At 34.8% G+C, this 23047-nt stretch overlaps 1 protein-coding gene across 1 annotated transcript; it reads left to right on the forward strand.

Annotated features, from left to right (window-relative positions):
* Nucleotides 1-1445: 1445 nt before the first annotated feature.
* Nucleotides 1446-21886, forward strand: LOC139426917 (uncharacterized). Its single transcript, XM_087158969.1, has 6 exons — nucleotides 1446-1581; nucleotides 3159-3347; nucleotides 7094-7422; nucleotides 12014-12143; nucleotides 15100-15319; nucleotides 21560-21886. Exons 1-6 carry the CDS (start codon nucleotides 1569-1571, stop codon nucleotides 21816-21818), a joined length of 1140 nt encoding a protein of 379 aa, XP_087015095.1. The 5' UTR covers nucleotides 1446-1568; the 3' UTR covers nucleotides 21819-21886.
* Nucleotides 21887-23047: the final 1161 nt, after the last annotated feature.

Below are 23047 nucleotides of genomic sequence, written 5' to 3' on the forward strand. Positions count from 1 at the left end.
TTTTTTTATTTTTTATTTCATGTAATTTTTACGAAGGCAATCAGAAGCGCTGAGTGTCACCTTTTACCAGCCGGACTTTTGTTTTGCTCTAATGGAAAAAAGTACCTTTAAGAAAAACGTGGAAGCAGGTTTGCATATAAATTAAATCTACGAATTTTGTTAAAAAAAAAAAAAAATAAAACAAATGTTTGATTTCATAGCATGATATATGTCACAAGATATATAATTAAGAGTTTGGTTGATAGAAATATTGAGTTTTTCTAATTGAAATTACAAAGTATGAAAAATTTCAGTTACCAGTCCTTAACATTTTGAAAAAGAGATATGTTCCAAAAATAGAACATTAGCATCGAAAAGGTTAAAGCATTTAATGAATCATAACCGAATAAGGTAACTATTGGAGTTTTATCTATTGCAATAAGTGTTCACTCCTTCGATGGAAAATTTCGATGAACCGTTTCGTAAGATTCGTTACCATTTTAAAAAGGAGAAATGTTCCAAAAATAGAACATTGGTATCGAAACGGTTAAAGCATTTAAGAAGACAAAACCGAATAAAGCAAAGTATTGGATTTTTACCTATTGCAATATGTGTTCACTCCTTCGATGGAAAAGAACGTTTCGTAAGCTATTTTATAATCCTTCTACCGATTTAAAGGTGGCTCAACTTTATGACTCTCGATAGAAAAGCTGGTATTTTAACCAAATTAAACGCGCTTCTGATCTGAATAGGTTAAGCATTCGACATCAAAGCATGAGACGACCGATAGCTTTGCATGAATAATTCAGAGACGACAGAAACAGTTGGTTCAGGTGTCGAAAAATCGGCATTAAAAAGGTTGGTCACGTCATCATTTGCAATCGCGATTGTGTTCTAAAGAGATCGTAACTCTCTTGTGAGCACTTCGATTTGATGATTTCTATTTGCCCATGCAGTCAATGGGATTTAACCTAAAGGGATAAAATGACGCGCAAATCTTGAAAACTTTATTTATTCAATGATAGCTGCCTAGATAAATATTTTACATTATTGCTTCTTCATTTGTTCGATCAAATTATATTTTCGTTACAGTAAATTAATGATTGTAATTAGGCTCGAAAGGAATATTTAGCTCAACAAAGGGCTAACGTTTCCATAAACTTTTTTCAAAGAGAAAATAAAAACTTATTATCTCGATTTCTATGAATAGAAATGTGACAACTCAATGTAAAAAAGGGTATCTCAATTCTCAAAATTGCGTACAAATCTATGTTTATGTCACTTTATCTGTCCTACAGCAGTTAACAGTTAAAAAATAATTGATTGTGATGTCACAATGAAAAACTCATGAATTGAAAAGTGATAAATTTTCCAGCTACCAAACTCGTCATCTAGCAAAAATTATGACTTTATTTTTCATGAAATTAAGCAGACCTTTGCTAAAGCTCAAATCGATTGACGAACTTATTCAAATCAGTATATATTTGTTTAAATTTTTTCTTCCATAAAAATTCACTATTATTGCTGTTATTTTTGTTTAAAAATTCTCTAGATTTATTATATTTCTTGTTGAAAAAATTAAAAAAAAAATGATCGAAATTTGTGAGTATGAACCATTTTTTCAAAAACAAAAAATACTTTGTGACATTTATTTACATTCAACCTATTTGTAACCTAAAGATCACAAAGATTAGAATAATATTAAAGACTGTAGAGTAGCTAAAAGAGGGAATACGGGGGGTCATAATCCCCCTCCTCTCAGATTAACCTATTACAAAAATTATGACCAATTATTATCAATAAAATAAAATTTGTGCAAGTTTTTGTTTTCATATAAGTTCATATATTTCTGAGATAGTTGACTAGAGAGCATAAATTTTTGCTTAAACTGCAATGAAGTTGTAAGCAATTTTTCTCCCAATTTAAGTGCTTATATCCAAGTTGGTCTCTCGGATTGGCGATGTTATTTCATTTTAATGTTTTAATTATGTTTTTATGCTATGCTTTTATCTTGTTGTGTTTTTATGTTTATTTGTTTATGCATGTTTTCTTTTCTATTTTTTAAAGTCCTATTGCATGTTACGTAAATTTTAAAAAAAATTTTTACATAAAAATTTATATTTCGTAATTTAGTTTTATATGAGAATTTAAAAAGAATTCTTCAGTTATTTTTATTAATAAGTTAATTAATAATATACAAGTTTTTTTTAAAAAATGTTTTGATAAATATTTTATTTTAAACGTTAAGTTTTTTTTATTAAAGTTCATTTCTTTTCATATTTTTACTTCTGTGAGGCATGTGGCTGTAAATAGTATCATTTTAAATATTTTATTCCATAGATAGTTTCTATAAATTTAAATTTGATTAAAAATATTAAAAATTAATTTCTTAACCCCTTGACATACGAAGACGTCTGGGAGACGTCATTTGTTTCTTATGTCAAAACTATAATTGACGTGTCTGAGACGTCTTCAGGACAACATTCCGTTGCGAGTTGTTGTTTACAGGGCAATCAAAGATCCTTTCTATATCAAGAAATGATAAGTCAAGGGTTTAAATTAATTTTTTTAAATTTATTTCAATAATTTTTTACATTAAAATGTAATATTATGATATGGTCTTTATTTAAAATTTAAAAAAAAACGTTTTTTTTAAAAAACATTAATTTGATTAATTTCTTATTTTAAGTGATAAAATTTTTAATTCAATTTTAAACATATTTTTCACATTTTTGCATCTATGAGACAAGTGGCAGCAAATAATTTCATCTTAAGTATTATGAGAGTTTTTAGATAGTTTCTATAAATTCAATTAAATAAATTAAAAATTAATTTTTGTAACTATTTTTCTTTAAATTAATCTTTCTTAACGTAAGAATTTTAATTTTGCAATTTAATTTTATATAGAAACTTAAAAAGAAATCTTTAGTTTTTTCTAGTAAGTTAATTAATAATATTTAAAAAAAATTTAAAAAAGGATTTTATAAATTTTTTTTAAATATTAAAATCTTTTTATTAAAACTTGCAATTGCTTATAGTACTTTTTTTCTGGGGCATGTGGTTGCAAATAAAATCATTTTATGTGGTTAGATAATTTTTGTCTGAAGGAGAGAAGAAAGAAAAAAAAAAAGGGGGGGGGGATTTGAAAACTTTGAAGTTTGTATTACTTTTATTTTCAGATATTCCAATTGAAGACAAAAATCATATGAAGCATGAAGTGCAGAATATTAAAAAAGAATTGATGGTAACGGAGCAACAAATAATTGACATGCGAAAACAAGTTCAAGCTTACAAAAGAATTTTAGGACTTGAAATAGGGACAGAGATAGTTCCGATCCAACTTGATATTTTTCATTCTAACTGGCGAGGTAACGCAAATAAGTAAATTATAATTAAAGTACATTATAAAAAAAAAAGACAGAGTCTTATATAAAATTTACCCTCTATTTAAAATCTTTATTTGTAATGATTTTATTCTGTTTGTCACGCCTGACAGAAAGTTTAGGAGAACGCCATAGTTAGATCGAATTGTTGTTGGCCATTACGGCACTAGGAGTGCGAAATTTCTTGTTTTCCTGTGGCGCCATCTATGGCCAAGAATTCGACTTCTGCCACACCCGCTTATAGGGTAAACCCAGTCGTACATCCTGTTCAATCTAATTAATCCTTGTTTTTTCAGTATAAAGTAGAGGCAATGGAAAGTTTCCACTTACCTTATATGGACCGCCTTTTTAACAATGTGAATAAACATTTATTGATTTTAAACTACAGGGCGACAAAAGACAAACATAACATAAAATAGGATGATAAAACATAAACATAAAATGCGATGCTTCATAATAATTGAAAAGGTGATGAAGATTTACGAAAGTTAATAGCGACTCGAGTTCCATTACTTCAACATCTATTTGAAAGTTTTTGAAAACAAAAGTTTTTTTTTCTTCTGCGCTCGCAGCGCCATCTCGAGATAGTTTTTAACATGAGGGCTTGCGACACATTAATTCATTCATCCACAGATCGCAATTTTGAACTGAACCAAAGAACAACCAATCTCTAATCCAGTACCCCCAGAGGTTTAATTTGTTATTGGATCATGGAGGACTTTTTACCCCCACAGATTTAGCGTGCACCGGTCACCATTTACTACACAGGGAGGCTTCTACTGGCTGAATTCGGACTCTCGCTCTCACGAATGCGAGTCCAGTGCACTGCCAACCAGGATATATTGTCCCCGAGCTGATGAAGTGTATCTGTGCTTCATGTCTTCATCCTTAGTGCCTTGAGAGGTGAGGTTGAGAGGAGTTGAGGTTACAGAGAGGTTTCGAAAAAGCTGAGAAAAGAAAAAAATCAGCAATAAAGGATTAAAATTGATTCATTTGCAAGTGGTTTTGCCGTCAGGTGAATCCGCAGGAGAAAAAATGGGGCTCCAACACCTTTAGTGAGCGTCAAAACTATAAAGCACTCATTAGACAAAGGAAACCAGTCAGAGATGCTCTCCAGGGCAGCGGTGCCCAGATGGTGCTCCGCGGAACCCTAAGGTTCCATGGAAGTGTCACTAAGGTACCGAGAGTTATGAATGTTTTTTACCAGTTATGATTCTCGAAACATGCAATTACATTTATAACTAATTATCATCTGTAATTTATTGAATATTTCCATATTTTAAGGAAGTTGTTTCTTAAAAATGCTTGCAGAGAAAGAAAAGCCAAATTAACAAAACTTTTTGCAAATTATAAGGAACCAAATAAATTAAAAGAACTGAAAAACCAATAAAACAAATATTGAAATATAATGAAAAGAATATGCATTTATGAATAATTGCATTAGTATTTGCATCGTACAAAAATAGCCAACTTTAAGATTCTCTGATAACCATTCTCAATGTTTATTTTCGTCTTTTCCGTTTTTATTTCAACAGAAACAACATTTCAATTCATTTTCACTTTTCATGAAATTAAGAACTAGACAAAATGGCGTTCCAGACCTGTGAATCCAAATGTCTGACATAAAATTCAATTTTAAGATAAATGATAAAACGATATGATGAAAAAATTTTATTCTTCACTCATTCACAGAATGATTTCAAAATAGTTAATAAAATTCCAATCATTGAATATTTTCAAAATGATTAAATAGTTTTTCGTTGATTTATATATATTTACAACTGAAATTTACTCATTAAGTCTCATTAATACCGCCTAAAGAGCGCTGATAAATATCTTCCCCAAAGTTTATAAAGCCTGCATACTTAAATTATGCATCATTAAGTTATTTTTTATCAAAGGCTCACTCTTATTGTTGATTTATTTGCAAAAAATCCACACTTTCTGAAAGAATCTTTTAATTATTCTCTCCCTTAAATCATTATTTCAAGAACTGAAAATCATTGTTATGGCTTCAAGCACATAAATTTTAATTGGAACATTTTTCTCAATATCGTTTATTGTATTTTGGACTTGTATTTTATAACAAAACTGTTTAAGGCACTTTGTGACGACACGATCCATCGGCCTTAATCTCTTTTGTATTTGTCTGCAGAAATTACAAGTTAATTGTTTTAAAATTCTGTAGATCACTGTGTGCAATTATTCACAAAAATTCTCTTTTTTCGTTTTTTAACGTGAAGTGTTCTGTCTATATATGTAATTTCCTCATAAAATTTTTAAAAAAAATAATACTGCCATCCATGTCTTTTTGTTAGATTTGTACTCCAAAGGAAAATTTTTCAAATTGTTGAATCAACGGAGATTTCAATAATTTCCACTCACTGGCAAAGGCAACTTTTCAGTACCTGAAGCATTGCTTCCGACTAAGACTGTCAGATACTCTTTGCTAATTTTACCCCCGAAATAATTTTCATTTTTGAACATAATTATCTCATTTGGAAGACATTTGAAAAACAAGCCCATTTTATCAATTTTTAAAACAACATTTTCACGGAATCCTTGAAGCAAATTGGGAAGGGTTTCATTAATCCACTGTTCACATACTTCATTAAACAGAGTTACCACAGTCGGGAAAAAATTTTAAACGTGCAGACGAAGATTGAATGAGATTTATCGTTATTTTTACAGCCTTTAATTTCGCATCAATTTTAGGAAATCTGCCTAGATATTTCACTACTAGTTTTTAAATTTTTCTGGAAAGTAGCAACCCTGTTTGATGTTTTTAGTTTCACTATGGAGAGTTCGATGTCTGCTTTTAAACTTCTCGAGCCAGAGCTAGCTTTAAAATTCTCAGCCTCCAGCAAAACTGCAAAATCCTTTGCTTTATCCCATAGCAAAGTCTCGCTAATAGGGAGTACATTATTCGAATTTCTATGCGATTGAAATCATTTAAGAAGAGCTGATTCCATGTCAGGAAAAGTATTTACGGCGATTTAGAACGATTTCTTTATCTTTTAGAATGATTGAAAAAGTATGGGATGTAATTCTATATTTTTGAGCTAAATTTTTCTTCACTTTCGGATTTCAATAAGATTCAGTTTATCTTCGAAACTCGAGAGTTTATTTTTATTTTTTATTTTTTCACTTCGACGTGTTTGACTTTTGGGGAACGATACTAAACCGCAAATGATAAATATAAGGGAATGAACAGTTTGGAAAAAGAGGGGGCTTTCAAAACTCTTCAATTATGATAAACTGGTTTCAACCAGTTCAAGTTGTTCATTCCACTAGCATATCTTCAGATTCGGTGGTTGTTTAGAAAAACTGATTCAAACTAATTGATTGATCAAGACAATGCACTTATTAAAACACTGCTCACAAAAGAATCCCCTTCTCATTAAGAGACACCGCAGATGTTGTTCAAGACATGCTGAGTCAAACGTGAAGGAACTTCAAAAGAAGGAGTTGGAATATTTTGCTTCGTTGGTCGTAGGAAAATGAATAGGTATTCTTTTAGCTTTAAAGAACAAGACATCTTGCTTGAAAAAAAAATCGAGTTAGGCAGTAAACGTCGAGTATAAGTTTCCATGCTGTGGAAAACGTTATGGTGAGCCCAAGGTTTGCAAGAACAGCGAATAGGAGGTGATACTGGCCATTTAGTTAGACTTTATGCCACATTTAGAGTTTGGTTTTTTTATATTCTATAACGAATACATTTTTCTTTTCAGACAGAGCACGAGAAAAAAACTTCCTCAAATCTGAGCTGGTCAACATCGTTGATCTGCGCATTATTCACGACAAAGAACATCCCTTTGACATAGAGTGCTTGCCCTCCATGCTCGATACTTCCAGAGAAGTTTTACTCACGCAGAGAGATATGGATTTGATCATCGATCTGTACCTTAATTACAATTCATACTTGACAGCCACAAAGACACCGAACGAAAAAGGAGCTGCTGAAGCTTTCAAAGATTACTTTAAACTCACAAAAGAATACGAAATGAAGCTATTGCAGAATAATGTAATGATAGATGAGATAAACGCAATGCGGAAGCGAGTAAGTCTTAAGAATAGACGGAGTGTAAATTTTACTTATTTCATTATTTTTAATGTATGAAAACTAACAGCTTGATTTTATATTCAAAATTGTAATATTAACCTTAACCTTGTTCAAAATCAAAAGAAGCGTCCTTCCAGATTACAATTGCTCCCAATACTTGTTCCAGGAGTTCCCTTGTCTTTGGATTGGGTTCAAAATTACAAGGCTACGGAGTTGAACATTAGTAGTCAGAAACGCAAAATTGGGTCAGCTGTTCAATAACTGTTATAAAAATGAATGAGGAAAAAATATAGTGTTTGCTACATATAGCATTCTTCAACTCTATCTGGGTCCCGCAGTGGACTGATCGTTGAGACACGGTTCCCAGCAGATCACCGAAGTCAAGCATCACTGGCTGCGGTCAGTGTGTGGGTGGGTGACCACTTGGATCAGTCTGCGTAGGGACCGAGGGTGTGCGACATTGGTTCTCGTTAAACTGTTCTACCGTAAAGTGCTCGACTTCGCGTGCAGGTCGTTGGGCTAACGAAGCAGGGGTGCCATCCCCTCTGCAGAGGATCAAAATTGTGATGGCTTGTCTTCGGATCATCCTCAGGGATGTTTCCCAGACCGTCGCCAATAGCCCATTGTTCAGCTCTAGTGTGACGTAAATTAACTACAACTACAACAATCAATTCTATCTGGAACCTGTGCTAAAAATATTGTTTTCGCTTAGGTTATATTTTTTTACTGTGTTCACATTTTGATGAGAAGTAGATTTGCAATGCGAACTTTGTATGTGTAATCATAACTGTGAAAACGAAATCATCTTTTTTTATCACTATGTATGGTGTTTTCTACATTAGGCAGCGCTGCAGGCTCTTTACCGCCTATACTTCCGGGTTGCTGTTTCTGATGTATTTTTAAGCCATTTGGCTCAGAACGTGATCATTGTGCTTTGAGATTTTTTTGAATAGTAGATTTTGCAAACGTTGTATTCGTTTATTTATTACTTGTGTTTACAATGAATTCTAAGACTAAATATCTCATGCAATAACTAATAAAGATGTCGTTAGATAATAAGAAAAATAGTGAAAAGACAGTACGCTTATATTATTTTATTAATGTTAAAATTATAAAGGGTATATAATTTTAACATTAATTGTGAGATAGTAGTGTTAAGTAGAAGTAACAAGTGGTTTGATAAATAATAAATATGTAAACCTAACATTTGAAAAAAGAATCGTTATAAAACACTTCTTACCTTTTCAATAAAATATGCCAACTTTCAAATTTAAACCTGAATTATAATTTAGAAACTTAATCTTGCTGCTCGAACAATATGATAACACTAGTGTAAGATGGTACGCAGCTAGCAACAAGAACAAACAGTAATAAACAAATGGAAAGAAGCCAAATCAGGACTGCCAAAAAAAGCGAGTTTTTCAAAATCTAGCAACCATGTCACCTTTTTTTAACAATATATCTAAACTGCTGTTTGTAGAAAATGCAACACCATGAAGGAATCATCAGAATCAAATGAAATTCGCAGCAAATGTCAATTATAGGATATTATGCAAATTAATAAAGTTTCAGAGCCATCGCGCGTGCGTGGCGCGCGCAGCGCCCTCTGAATTGATGCTGAAAGCGTATAAATAAAGTGCTGTAGCGGGACGTTGAAAATAGTCTATGATTATTTGTTAGTGGCAAACGTTTAGTGAGACCTGAGTATGCCTCCACTACGGAAGAATAAGAAATTCAAGCAACTTACGGAGTTTGAACGAGGGAGGATAATCGGCCTTCGAGAAGGAGGATTTTCCTATCGCGCAATAGCAGCTCGTATGCAGCGGAACAGTTCCACAGTGATGCGAGTTTGGAAGCAGTGGACCGACGAGCACCGAACAACTCGAAAAACAGGCACTGGACGACAGAAGGTGACGTCAGAGCGCGATGATCGACACCTGCTCCGCATGGCGGTGAATGATCGCACAGCTTCCTCCAGGCAGCTGGCAGCACATTGGTCTACTGCTACAGGTGTACAATTGTCGGCTTCGTCAATTCGTCGTCGTCTGCTGCGCCGTGGATTGCGTGCAAGGGTGCCATTATACAGGATTCCCCTCACGGCGGATCATCGACGGCTGCGTCGGCAGTGGGCTCTTGAGCACAGAGACTGGCGAGCTGATTGGCACCAAGTTGTCTTTTCAGATGAATCACGCTTCAATTTGTGGACCCATGATGGCCGTGTTCGTGTTAGACGTTATGCCGGTCAACGCTGCCTTCCTGAGTGTATTATTGAACGACATAGTGGTCGAACACCCGGAGTTATGGTCTGGGGTGCGATTTCGTATCATGGACGATCCAATTTGATACGAATTGAGGGTAATCTCAATAGCAACAGATACGTCCGTGAAGTGCTACAGCCCGAAGTCGTTCCTTTCCTTCAAGGCATCCCTGGAGCTATCTTTCAGCAGGATAATGCACGCCCACATGTTGCACGGACTGTTAGAGACTTCTGTTCAGCACAACGCATGCAACTTCTTCCTTGGCCTGCTTATTCGCCGGATATGTCGCCTATTGAGCACGTGTGGGATATGGTTGGTCGGCATCTCACTCGTGATCCGCGTCCTGCAGTTTCCAAAGACGAACTTTGGTTGCGCATACAAGCGATATGGAATTCTCTTCCTCAAGCAGATATTCAACATCTGTTTGACTCCATGCCACGTCGTATAGCAGCACTTATTGCAGCGCGTGGTGGCTGCACCAAATACTGATTTCGGACGCTTAATTTGTTTCTTTTGTTTTGAAAATTTCATCATTTATTTGTATCAGTACAAGTCGTTTCTGCATTAAATTTCATTTGATTCTGATGATTCTTTCATGGTGTTGCATTTTCTACAAACAGCAGTTTATAAATAACTAAAATAAATTTTCACTTCAAATTCGCCAGAATTATTTAATAACATTAATATCTTATGAAATACGGTGCAGATTTGAGCTCAGAAATTATCTAATTTACTTCTTTTATTGAAAACAAAATTATCCGTTTGAAAATATCGCCTCGCAGAATAAGCTGTAGTAAGCAAAGAATATATAGGGGTGATATTCTTCTTATATATTCTTTGTAGTAAGCAGCTGCAAACTTTCTAACCGAAACTAGAGCAGGTAAGGAGCTCGAAGTTGTTATTGTTTACATTTATATTATATTATATTACATTGTTTATATTTATATTGGTTGTTATTGTTTACATTTATATGTATTATATTTATATGTATTATATTTATATTTACATCCATTAATAAGCTCACACCTTACTTTCAATAAAATTTTATTCCCTTCTCTCAAAAGATATGCTCATCGTAGGCTCGATATGCTCATCATTGCCCACCGTAATCATAACGTGCTTACTTTCCCGGTTTAGTCCGCATACGATTCACGCGTATCCGATTGCCGTCGAGAGAAAGGAAGGGCCTGATTGGTGAATTTCATGCGGAATAACGATTATATGACGGCGATCTTAGGTACGTGAATTTAATGCAGTGAGAGTGACTCTTAACGAGAATATTGTTGTTGTTGTTGTTGTTGTTAATTTACGTCGCACTAGAGCTGCACAATGGGCTATTGGCGACGGTCTGGGAAACATCCCGGAGGATAATCCGAAGACATGCCATCACAATTTTGATCCTCTGCGGAGGGGATGGCACCCCCGCTTCGGTAGCCCGACGACCTGCGCGCGAAGTCGAGCACTTAACGGTAGCACAGTTTAACGAGGACCAATACCGCACACCCTCTGTCCCTACGCAGACTGATCCAAGTGGTCACCCACCCGCACACTGACATTAGCCAGTGATGCTTGACTTCGGTGATCTGCTGGGAACCGTATCTTAACGATCAGTCCACTGCGGGACACGAGAATATTGAATACTTTTGAAAGAATTTTTGGAAATATAAGAAATTAGGAATCTTTTCAATGTATTAGTTGTCAAAATGGGCTACAGGTGGCGTAGAGCAGAACTCTCTACCAATGGCAACACTTCGCATGCTTTCAGCATAAGCGTGTGGAGAGTCATAGAAGAAGGAAGTACGTTTATTTATGTCTTGATTTTCAAATAGATTAAAATCTTTAATGTTAGGAAACTATATGGAACTGAAAACTACGTTAAACATAGTTCTAAAAGAAAGCTCCAAGGAAATTTTTAAAAATATTTTTACCAGTTAAATACGAAAAATACTAAGAAAAGTAGAAAATATATTAGTACATTCCTATACAACTGAAAAAAGAGGGAAGGGGCCAAAGGCATGTAACCGGTCTACTTCCCAGATGGCGTATTTGAGGGTTGCGATCGCCACTAATAATTCTATCATTGAGAAAAGATAAATTACCAACAAGTATAAAAATTGACTGCTATTATTTTAAACCCATTAGACGTTATAGATCAATTCCAAATAAATTGATTTGGCAGTTTTGTTCATGTTGAAATGCGAAACCTGTACATCGCATACTGAATCATTTTTTTTTTAAAAAAAATCCTTTATTTAAAATTCTCATTGCAAGGGTATATCACTTTTTTGTTTAAAATATATTTTTGTGTTGATGTTCCATTATTTTTATAGATAAAAGAGCTTATTTTGCAATCCGAAGAGGATAAATCATTTATGGCGTATCTTTTATCTTTAAATCACGACAGGAATAATCAGTCGACTGTAAAAGAGGAAGGATTTAAAACCTCAAACGAAAATAAAGGTAAGTTAAGATAAATTCTGCTAACTACCGTTATTAGAACATTGCATTTTAAAGAAACGCTAAACATCTTTCTGTATTGTTGCCCTAAAAATTGAGTATGCCAAAAAAAAGTAGTTTTCATTAGCAGTGGACTGATCGTAAAGACACGGTTCCCAGTAGAACACCGAAGTCAAGCATCACTGGCTGCGGTCAGTAAGCGGGTGGGTGACCACTTTGATCAGCCTGCGTTGGGACCGAGGATGCACGGTATCAGTCCTCGTTAAACTGTTCTACCGTAAAGTGCTCGACTTTGCACGCAAGCCGTCGGGCTACCATAGCAGGGGAGCCATTCCCTCTTCAGGGAATCAAAATTGCGGTGGCATGTCTTCGCATCATCCTCCGGGATGTTTCCCAGACCGTCGCCAATAGCTCATTGTGCAGCTCTAGTGCGACGTAAATAAAATTCCTACCTACCTACATAGGAGACCCCGAGCTTGAAGTGAAAGTTTTCCTGCAACAATAGCTACCACCCTCAAAGAAATTGACCACAACTGCTAAAGGTGTCGTAATTTCCCTTATACGGGGTTCTAGCTTAACCCTTAAAATGTTTTGATGAAGCCAAGGAATTTCGGTTACCCTGATTTAAAAAAATACTATCTTTAATCGCTTGAAACTATAAATTGCAAATTTCACGTGAACTCCTTTAACCATGAAGATTACAACTTAAGTATTTAGAAATCCGATCGTAAGGAGGATTTTTTGTGCATTAAGAATATCAAATTATTAGACGCACTGTAAGATTCTATGTAAAATCTTAATCATCAGTTGATGCTATACAGCTTTATTGTTTTTACGTGGCTGAAACTGGTTTGCACTTGTTTACGTTCGTGTATCACTTGGCTGAATTAGATGATATATAATATAAATTTGACGACTGAATAAATTGGAAGATATACACTATCTAGCCATTAATGACCGGACACCCCTTGAACGGCAGGTGGACTCGTCCTGGTGGAATAAATACGGAACCTGTGATGGGGGAAAGACTACTCGCAAGCAGGCGACGGCCATACGAGCGTTAACAGTGAAAATGAGTGGACGACGAGAGCTGAATGAGGCGGAAAGGGGCATGATCATAGGAGCCCACCGATTTGGTCATTCCATACGTGCCATCTCCTACAAGTTTCAGGTACCACAGTCAACAGTTGGTGACGTCGTGTTGAAATGGGAACAAGAGGGAGTGAAAAACCGCAGTCCCGACCCGGCAAGCTCAAAATAATGTCCGACAGGGATCGACGATCTCTTCGACGTGTAGCGAAGGCAAACCGACAAATGACGTTGGACACTGCCGCTACCAACTTTCGCGCTGCATCTGGCAGTGTTGCCAGTGCACGTACCATTCGTCGGGAGCTGATTGCACAAGGATTCCATGGACGAACAGTAGCACATAAGCCAAACATCTCTCCATGAAACGCCCGCCACCGATTTTAGTGGTGCAGAGCACGTCGCCAGTGGACAGAAGAGCAATGGAAAAGCGTTATGTGGAGTGATGAGTCACGCTACATGTTGTGGCACTCTGATGGACGAGTGTGGACCTGGCGAATGCCCGGAAAATGGTACCCACGGGAGTGCATTGTCCCCATTGTGAAGTTCGGCGGTGGAGGAATTATGGTTTGGTCCTGTTTCTCATGGTTTGGCCTTGGAGCCTTGGTGTTAGTGCGTGGAACCCTGAATGCAGAAGGGTATAGAGACATCCTGGACAATTCGGCGCTTCCCACCCTGTTGCAACAGTTCGGTAATGGCCCGTTTGTGTTTCAGCACGATAACGCTGCTATTCATAAAGCACATGCCATCACGGACTGGTTTGATGAAATGGAGGTGCAAGAGCTTGAATGGCCATCCCAAAGTCCCGACATCAATCCAATTGAGCATCTCTGGGATGAGTTGGAGCGGCGGTTGAGGGCCAGACCACAATGCCCCAAAATCACCACTCAACTCTTCGCCATGTTACAGGAGGAATGGCGGACAATACCTGCCGCCGTGTACCAACATCTAGTGGATAGCCTTCCTAGAAGGGTTAAAGCTGTGATTTAGGCGCGTGGCGGCCCTACGCCCTACTGACTTGATACTAGCACCTCATGTATCCGAAATGAGGGGTGTCCGGTCATTAATGGCCAGATAGTGTATTATATAAACATTGAATATTTATTATATCAAGCATTATATTAGTATATGGTAATAATTAGACCAAATTATTAGACGCATTGTAGTTTTTTTTATAATTACATGCTTTGCACGAGTTTGAATGCAATACTTTTATATTTAAACTTGCATGTAATGGGATTTTATTCAGGAGATTTTTTATATACTTCCTATTTTTATTTATTTTTAACGTATTGCATTACATTGTTAACCAATTGATAAACGAACGTAAACAAATGCAAACCGGTTTCATCCGCGTAAAAACAATAAAGCTGTATCACCTGGTAGCTGTATCAAATAGTATGGTCAATATCACCTGGTAGCTGTATGGTCAATAAAGCTGTATCAAAAGTATCACCTGGTAATTAAGATTTTACATAGAATCCTATAATGCGTCTAATAATTTGTGGCGAGGGACTGTATAATACAATTAGTACAATGTAAATAAAGGAATATCAATACAATCATTAATCTATCTCTGAAAGTTATAGATTCATCATTACATTTCTACGGGATAAGATGCTTAAAAATATATTATTTTGTTAGTAATTCTTAACTGATTCCTAGTAAGTTTTTCCCCACATATAGCAATTCTTTTACTATTATTTCCCCCCGCATGTAATCTAAAATTATTTCAGTGTTAAAAGCATTATTTTAAAATTAGTTTTATGAGAATTACCTAAAAATTTAATTTCAATCTGTTTCTCAATTAGAACTTTTTTCTTTTTCACATTAAAGAATTTTAACCGGTATGATTGTGCATTTTTATTCTTAGACGAAATTGAAAATAATGAAAAGTATAAAAACTTGTTGGAAGCTAATTATAAAGAAAATGAAAAGATTCAAATGAAGTTAAATGAAGTGAAAAAAGATATAAGGGAGGTAAACAGACGGTTGGTTGAAGCTGAGAAATTGTGCGCATTAAATCGTATGAATTTCAGAAGTTTGGAAAAAGAAACTCGAAAACTCCCCAAAAAATCCATTTGCTTTGACAGGTAATAAAAATGCTTTTGTGCTCGATAATCTCCACTCTTTATCTAACATTTTACAATTCTTAACAAAAGTGAAGTAAAAATGTATGCACAATAGGATACGTAAATTAATATAGTGTAAGGATCAAAAGAATGAACGGTTTTTGTCCATGAAAGTTGATTCTGAGTAAAACGAATTTCAAGGTAGACGGAAACTGTCAGCAAGCTAATCTTTACTGTGTAATAACTCTCGAGAAGAACCGATTTTACATGTTATTGATTTGTCAAAACTTTCCTCTAAATGTAACAGGAAGTGATCCTAATGCCATTTTTTTGTGAAAAATGAACATAAACTTCTCCTTTCCTCTTCATGTGCGAGGAATTAACAAATAAAGGTTTTGAAATCAATCGAATCACAAGAGAAGAAGCCGAAGTTTAAAAACTTCTAAACCAGCTTGGTTGTCCGATGAAACGTTGAAGTATTTTTAATAATCACGTGTCAGCATTTCTCTGTTAAAAACCACAAAGAATTAAAATCTATAACTTACCTTGCCAAATTTAATGCAAAAATTTATATTTGCTCCTACTTTTCCTCTTTCTTCATTTAAAAAATTTGCCTTTATGATATTTTATTTTTTAACAAAAACATCGTTTATTTTCGGAAATAAATAGTTCAGGACTTAACAGCAAAATTTTCTTTTTAATGTTTTCGTAACTTAATGTTTCATTTCAAAATAAAACACACCTCGTTGCTTTCTCTTGTTAGGGATATGATAATAATGATATGAAGATCTATGTAAATTAACAAAAACAATAAACCAAAAGTATATTAACACATCATTTCAAGTCCCGCAGTGGACTGATCGTTAAGACACGGTTCTCATCAGATCACCGAAGTCAAGCATCACTGGCTGCAGTCAGTGTGCGGGTGGGTGACCCACTTAGATCAGTTTGCGTAGGGACCGTGGGTGTGCGGTATTGGTCCTCGTTAAACTGTGCTACCGTAAAGTGCTCGACTTCGCGTGCAGGTCGTTGGGCTACCGAAGCGGGGGTGCCATCCCCTCTGCAGAGGATCAAAATTGTGATGGCTTGTCTTCGGATCATCCTCAGGGATGTTTCCCAGACCGTCGCCAATAGCCCATTGTGCAGCTCTAATGCGACGTAAATCAACAACAACAACATCATTTCAATCAAAACTTATTTTAAACTATTATATTTACACTAGTTGGATGAGAAAGCTTGAATAGAACTATACTAACTTAATTGAAACAGCTTTTACTTTAACAGCAAATGTTTCGAAAGATGTTACATACTGTTAGCACATTTTAAAAGTTCATGCTCAAAGCTTTTAGAAGTGGTGTCATATTTATGCATGCAAAATTTGCTCGGACGAAGTAAAAATGTTAGCTTCTTTTTTCATTGATGATTGTATCCGCATGGTTTTGTAGCGCCATCTAGAAAAACATGCAAAAGAGAGTGAGTGTGTGTGGAAGGAGAGCCGTAAAGAGCCACAAAAAAAGCTCTCTTCCAAATATTAATAAATAAAAACAGTGCAAACCTACAGTCCACTTCTTTCTGTTTATTGAGCGCTTTCATATTTACCTGATCGTCGACAATGATGTTCGCAAGCTTCAGAAATTAGGGAGATTTCGCACTTTTACGTTAGTTTCCGTACGCTCCCATAAGGTAAGATTCAAGCAACTGCCCATGCTCGCGTTTATTTTAGCTTCTACGTATCATAACGTTATGCTGTTGTAATTTACACTACAAAGACAAATCTAAAAGCACGATATATATAAGCTGTTAAATGTTGTTTTCTGTTGAAGTCCACCTTCGAACTGAAAACAAGGCCATGGAATGCGAATATTGATAAAATTTAAAAATGAACTGGGAGATCTTTTAACCATTGATTCATTCAATAAAAAAAAAAAATATTTTTATTGGTTGTTGTTAAATATTATGGTTGTCTAATTGCACTTGTTCCATAAGAAACTAGATACTATATTTTTGCTATTTCAAAAGTATAAATTATATTTATTTTAGCTATACAATTTAGTTAAAGGAAGTTAAATAATCAATAATATTTTTAAATTTTAATAATAATAATAAGCTAAATTCTTAATCGCTGAATTCTTCCATCTTTATAATCTACCAACTTTTTCTGCTCACAGATTCGCAGTTTTACGCAGAGGAGAGAAACTTGAATCGTATGCCACAGGATATTCAATTACGTTAGCGTTTTTAACTTACGGAGTTTTACAAAATCTCTTATTTTCACTTACACAAGTTTGATATTTTTTCAAGGGTGCATGCGACAATTTTTATATATCCCCCCCCCAAAAAAAAAAAATCTTACTAGAGTTAACATAGAATTTACATAGAGTTAATATCGAAGTATTTCCACATTTTCTCCAAATCCTGTAAGAGAGCCGTGATGGTTCAGGGGATAGAGCAGTGATGGGCAAACTTTTTTGGTCGAGGGTCCAAAAATCAAGAAAAAAAATGTTTGGTGGGCCAAGTAAAAATTTCAAAATTTAAGAAAAAAAGGTGATATGCAAGTTTTAATTTAAATATTTAGTGAGATGAAGGAAATTGCGATTTCATTTTTAAAAGTTCCTTACATTAAGGTTGGAAGTGAGATGTGCTTATTTTAAGGAACAAGGCTAAATGCTTTGCTGTTAGTCTACTTCTGAAATGATTTTTTCTAAGGTTCATAGTTGAAAACTCTTGCTCACATATATAAGATTAAGCAAACATGCACTAATTTTCTGAGCATGAAATATTAAATTTCGGAAACTAGCTTTTGGTAATGATTTGTAAAACTTTGGAATAGTATTTAGAAACGACTGCTTCAGATGATTGTTAGATTGTCCGCTCTTTGGAGCGGAAAATGCGCAGTCTGCCAAATGTGAAGTGCAATTTACCTATATTAGATTCCATAAGTCAGCTCCTCGAGAGAGACAAGCTCTAGTTGGAGCCAATCTACGGCTATTCTATAAAGAACTACTGCTTTCAACATTTTACCAATTGAAGCTGTCTGAACTAACTATTTCCATCAATTTATGTTTTGTAGAACAAAAATAGAGAAAGCAAAAACTTCATCAGTACTTTGCTGAAAAAGTAAAAACAGAAATAATTTTAAACATAGTCGACAAGAAAATGGATGTATGTTGTTTATATTTGCCACTGATCGGCAAATAAAAATTCTATCCGCGGTCCGGATAAAATCTTCCAGAGGGCCACAAATGGCCCGCGGGCCATAGCTTGCCCATCCCTGGGATAGAGCGTCCGCTTTCCAATGAGTTGAACCAGGTTCAAATCCCAGCTATAGTTGGTCGATACGAGTTCCGCACCCGGCTTGCAATAACCACAGTGCTGACGTAAACATCTTCAGTGGTAGACGGATTATGGGTTAGAGTCCCCTTGCCGTCTAGCTATCCGTGGGAGGTTTTCGTGGTTTTTCCATGTAACGCAAATGGGGGTTAATTTCATGGCAAATTTCTCCCACTACTTGATCTAAGAGTTCCCTTGTCTTCTTAATTGGGTTAAAAATTAAAAGGTTACGGAGTTGAACATTAGTAGCCGTATACCCTATATTGGGTCGGCTGCTCAACGACGGTTATAAAATTAAATAAAAATCATTAATACCACTAAGGACTGATTGTAAGACTCGGTTCCCAATACATCATCGAGGACAAGCATCACTGGATGAAACTGTTAAACCCAGTTAAACTGTTCAACCGTAAAGTGTGCGAATTCACGCGCAGTCATCAGGCTACTGAATCGGGGAGATATTTCCTCTACAGGGGATCAAAATTATGATGACATGACGACAGATCATCCTCGAGGAAGTTTACAGACCATCGCCAACAATTCTTTCTGCAGCTCTAGTGTGACGTAAATGAAGTACAACTAATAATTATAACCATTATTTTAAGTATACTTAGTATTTTATTGGTTTATTCATTTTTCTTTGCTGAAACTTGAGGGTTTATCTTCCTTTTAGTTTATTGAAAAGCTAATTTGGATCTTTCTTTCATTACAATAATCTTTTAACAAGAAGTGGTTTTTTGTCCTCCATAGCAAAATGACTAGTGTAGCCACTAAACACAAGCCTAAATTAAAGTTAAAGCTATTTATTTTCATCAATGATCAATACGTAGACCTCAACTTTTATTTTTTATTTTATTTTAACTGTCAATTTTTCTGAAATATTTAAAAGGGTAGTAAATGTTATGCTTTGTAATTTAATTTTTAATTTAATAAATTTGATTTACGATAATGTCAACCGCTATATTCACCACTTTTAGAAGTTTATATTTAGTTGTAAAACTGAGATATTTTAATAAAATTATAACTATTACGTTCAAAGAGGTTTTGTAAAAAAAAAATTAATATTTACTTTCGTATTGCAGTAAATTAGCCATGTTTCAAAAATATGGGTTTCCTTAAAAATTTAAAAAGAAAGGAAAAATAAGTATTTTATGAAAAAAAATTGTGATAGTCAAAAGGCTACTTGGTGAACCAAGTGAGCACTTGGAGTAAGAGCCACTTGGAGTAGCTTAGCTACTTGAAGTAACCAATACTTTTAAAATATAAGTTATTTGACACTCTGACAAGTTTCTGAACAAAACAATAGACACGAAAATGGTATTCCTTCGCTATTTTATTCGGAAATTTGTTAAGGAGCACTTGTTTACCAGATAAATTTAGCACTATCACGTGACAGCCCGCATTTTCATGCATGTTTGTTCTGTGCAGTGCTACAGAGCTCGTGCAGAACATACGTGAAAATGCTAAATCTCTATAACAATTAAAATATATCGTTTCTTTTCTTGTTCATGGTATTGGGTTAGTGAATACAAAACAATAAAATTATGTTTAAAAAAATATTTTTTCAAATTGATTTTGAACCCAGTCGTTTAAAATATAGCACAGAACACTAGACTTCGTTGCAAATTTAGAAATGACTATTGCGGTACATCCTCAACCACATATAGCTTCGTTTTATTTAGCTATAAAATTATATGCCTTAAACAATATACAGTCAATTCGCTATAACTCGAAGTACGATAACTCGAATATTACTATAACTCGATTTTTTTATGAGGTCCCGACCCTTTTATCTTCAATTTCATGTTAATTATTCTCGATTACTCGAATTTTACTCCCTTTAACTCAATTTTTTTGGATCTTTTAAAGCAAGAAAAAAAAACCTAGGAGCTGATATCTTGCCCCTTCCTTTGCAACACACACACAATGTCTTTCGCACTCTTCATGGCGAAGCTAAAGCTGTCCCTCTTGAAGTATGTGGACAGTGGTTAAATGAAACGTTACCAAATTTACTTCAAGGATACAGTTAAAATGATGTTTTCAATATTGATGAAATGGGTTTATTTTTTAAATGTCTTCCAAATAAGACTAGGATGTTTAAGGATGAAAACTGCTCAGGGGGTAAAAAGAGCAAGGAACGTTTGATTGTCCTAGTTGGAGGAAATGCGTCTGGGACAGAGAAATTGCCCTTACTTGCTATAGGAAAATACCGAAATCCCCGATGTTTCAAGAATATAAAAACGTATCCTTTGGATTACAAGGCTAACAAAGAGTTTTGGATGACATCAGTTTTATTTGAAGACTATGTAAGAAAATTGGATTGGAAATTCTTCGCTAAAAAAGAAAAGTGATACTCTTTATGGATAAATGCACAGCGCATAGTGATCTACCTAATTTGAAAGCAGTAAACTTGCAGTTTCTCCCGCCAAACACAACAGCAAAGTTGCAGCCGATGGACCAGGGTATCAGAAAGTGCTTCAAACAGTCTTATCGTAAATGGCTTGTCGGAAAAATGGTCTTAAATATTGTAGGCATTTAGAAGATTTGTAATTAATAAGCAGTAATTAAATAATCCGACAATATTTTGAAAGTCCAAAACCGAAACTAACGGTAAGTCGAACTTCCGATATGTCGAAGTTTTTCGTCAGTCCTATCAGATTCGAGTTAACGCGAATTCACTGTAAAAGCTTTTTAACCCTTAACTCGTCGGACAGAAATTTAATTCGTGCCATTTTTATAAGTAAAAAGAGGGCCGTGCAACGTTCGTCGTTTCAAAAGTTGGCGATGTTGATATTCGTTCGCGTTTGGAGCTTGGCATCCATTTAGCGTGCACTTCGGTGCAAGCAGGTTTTCTTTACAGGGGTAGTGGTTTTTTCCTGGCTTGCAACAGAGTATAAGCAGCTTAAATATAATTCTCAATTAATTTTTCAGGCAAAAATTCGCAGTGGATGACGCATCTGGAAAAGATTTCAGGATTGTGTTACAAGAAAAAATAGATAAATTAGGAGCGACAAAAAGAGAGAATGCTAATTTAAAAAATATTTTACTCCAGGAAATTCTTCTAAAAACGCAAGATTTCCATCGCTTCTGTGAGAGTCTACAAGCAATGGCTGCGAAGTATCGATCAACAATAGAACAAATTAGAGACAAACAGAACGCAACCGAACAAGAAAAGGAAAGTAAAAAGTAATGGTTTAATACTGGAAATATGTAATTATAATGTGTATCGATTCTTTGAAAGAATAAAGTTCTTCGTACATTCAATTAAGTATTTTAACTCTTCACCCTTTTCCAGCATTAGCGGTTATTGTTGTAGGCTTAGAAGAGAGAAAAATCAGAATATTTCTCGTCGCTGTTTTGGATAACGCTACTAGTAAATCGTTACAACAGGTTACGCACAGTATATTTTTTTGTTTGTTATTTATTCAAATATAGCTATTTTTATTATTTTGTATGTTTTAACATAGCAGTATGCAAGCTGATTAACTGAATAAAATGTTCATAATTTCTCTTTTAATTAAATCATTGAAAATTGAAAGATTTTAAAATAGCATTTTTGCTTTGAAATTCTAATACAACTGTATGCTGATCGTATGCTTGGATATCTGTATATATTTGCAAAGTTTATAATGTTGTTTATGAGGGAAAATATGTATAATAACACTGCACTTTAAATCTGATCAACACGCAATTTTTTGTAATATATTTAGAGAGATCTGTATATATATTTACAGAGCTTATCCACAAGTAGTTCCATGACATTGCTGAGATGACCTCGGCTGTATATAGCACATGTGCAGCAACGCGGAAGAAGTGGCTAGCAAGCTACTGCTCATCCTCCCCCTGCGAAAATAGTTCGGAATTCATACCGAAAAGAAAAAGTAATCTCACACAATAAACTACTGGATTTATGTAATAGTTGATAACAATAGTTTGCCTGATGTTTGATAATTGAAAAATAATAACTCTACTGGCTCACTTTTTAGCGTTTGATCACAGAATAGTTATTTTTCACTACATGTTATTTTTTCGCAATTTACCCATGTTAATTATTTACTAAGCAGATTGTTATTACTTATTAGAATATTAAGCAGAATTAAATAAACCCGATTTCAAGTTTATATGATAATTTGTTTAAGGTTATGAGCTTTTTATGCAGCTGCTTATGGTTCACTACTTAAAAAATTAGAAAAAAAATTACTAAAATTACTACTACTATTTAAAAAATTACTACTTAAAATTCTTAAACATTTTAGAAATAAGTCAGTAGGGGAGAGTGGGGTCAATTGTAACAGGCTACGATTGTAACAGAGCAAAAATTTCGAGTGTCGGGTTCTAGATTTGGTTCCTAGGTGATGCACAAGGTGTATTTAATAAATCTACATGTACACCCCTGCTGGCAACCATTTTTATGTACTT

This window comes from Parasteatoda tepidariorum, chromosome 3, assembly GCF_982258835.1.
Source record: "Parasteatoda tepidariorum strain Cologne lab strain chromosome 3, Ptep-v5.0, whole genome shotgun sequence".
Taxonomy (NCBI): domain Eukaryota; kingdom Metazoa; phylum Arthropoda; class Arachnida; order Araneae; family Theridiidae; genus Parasteatoda; species Parasteatoda tepidariorum.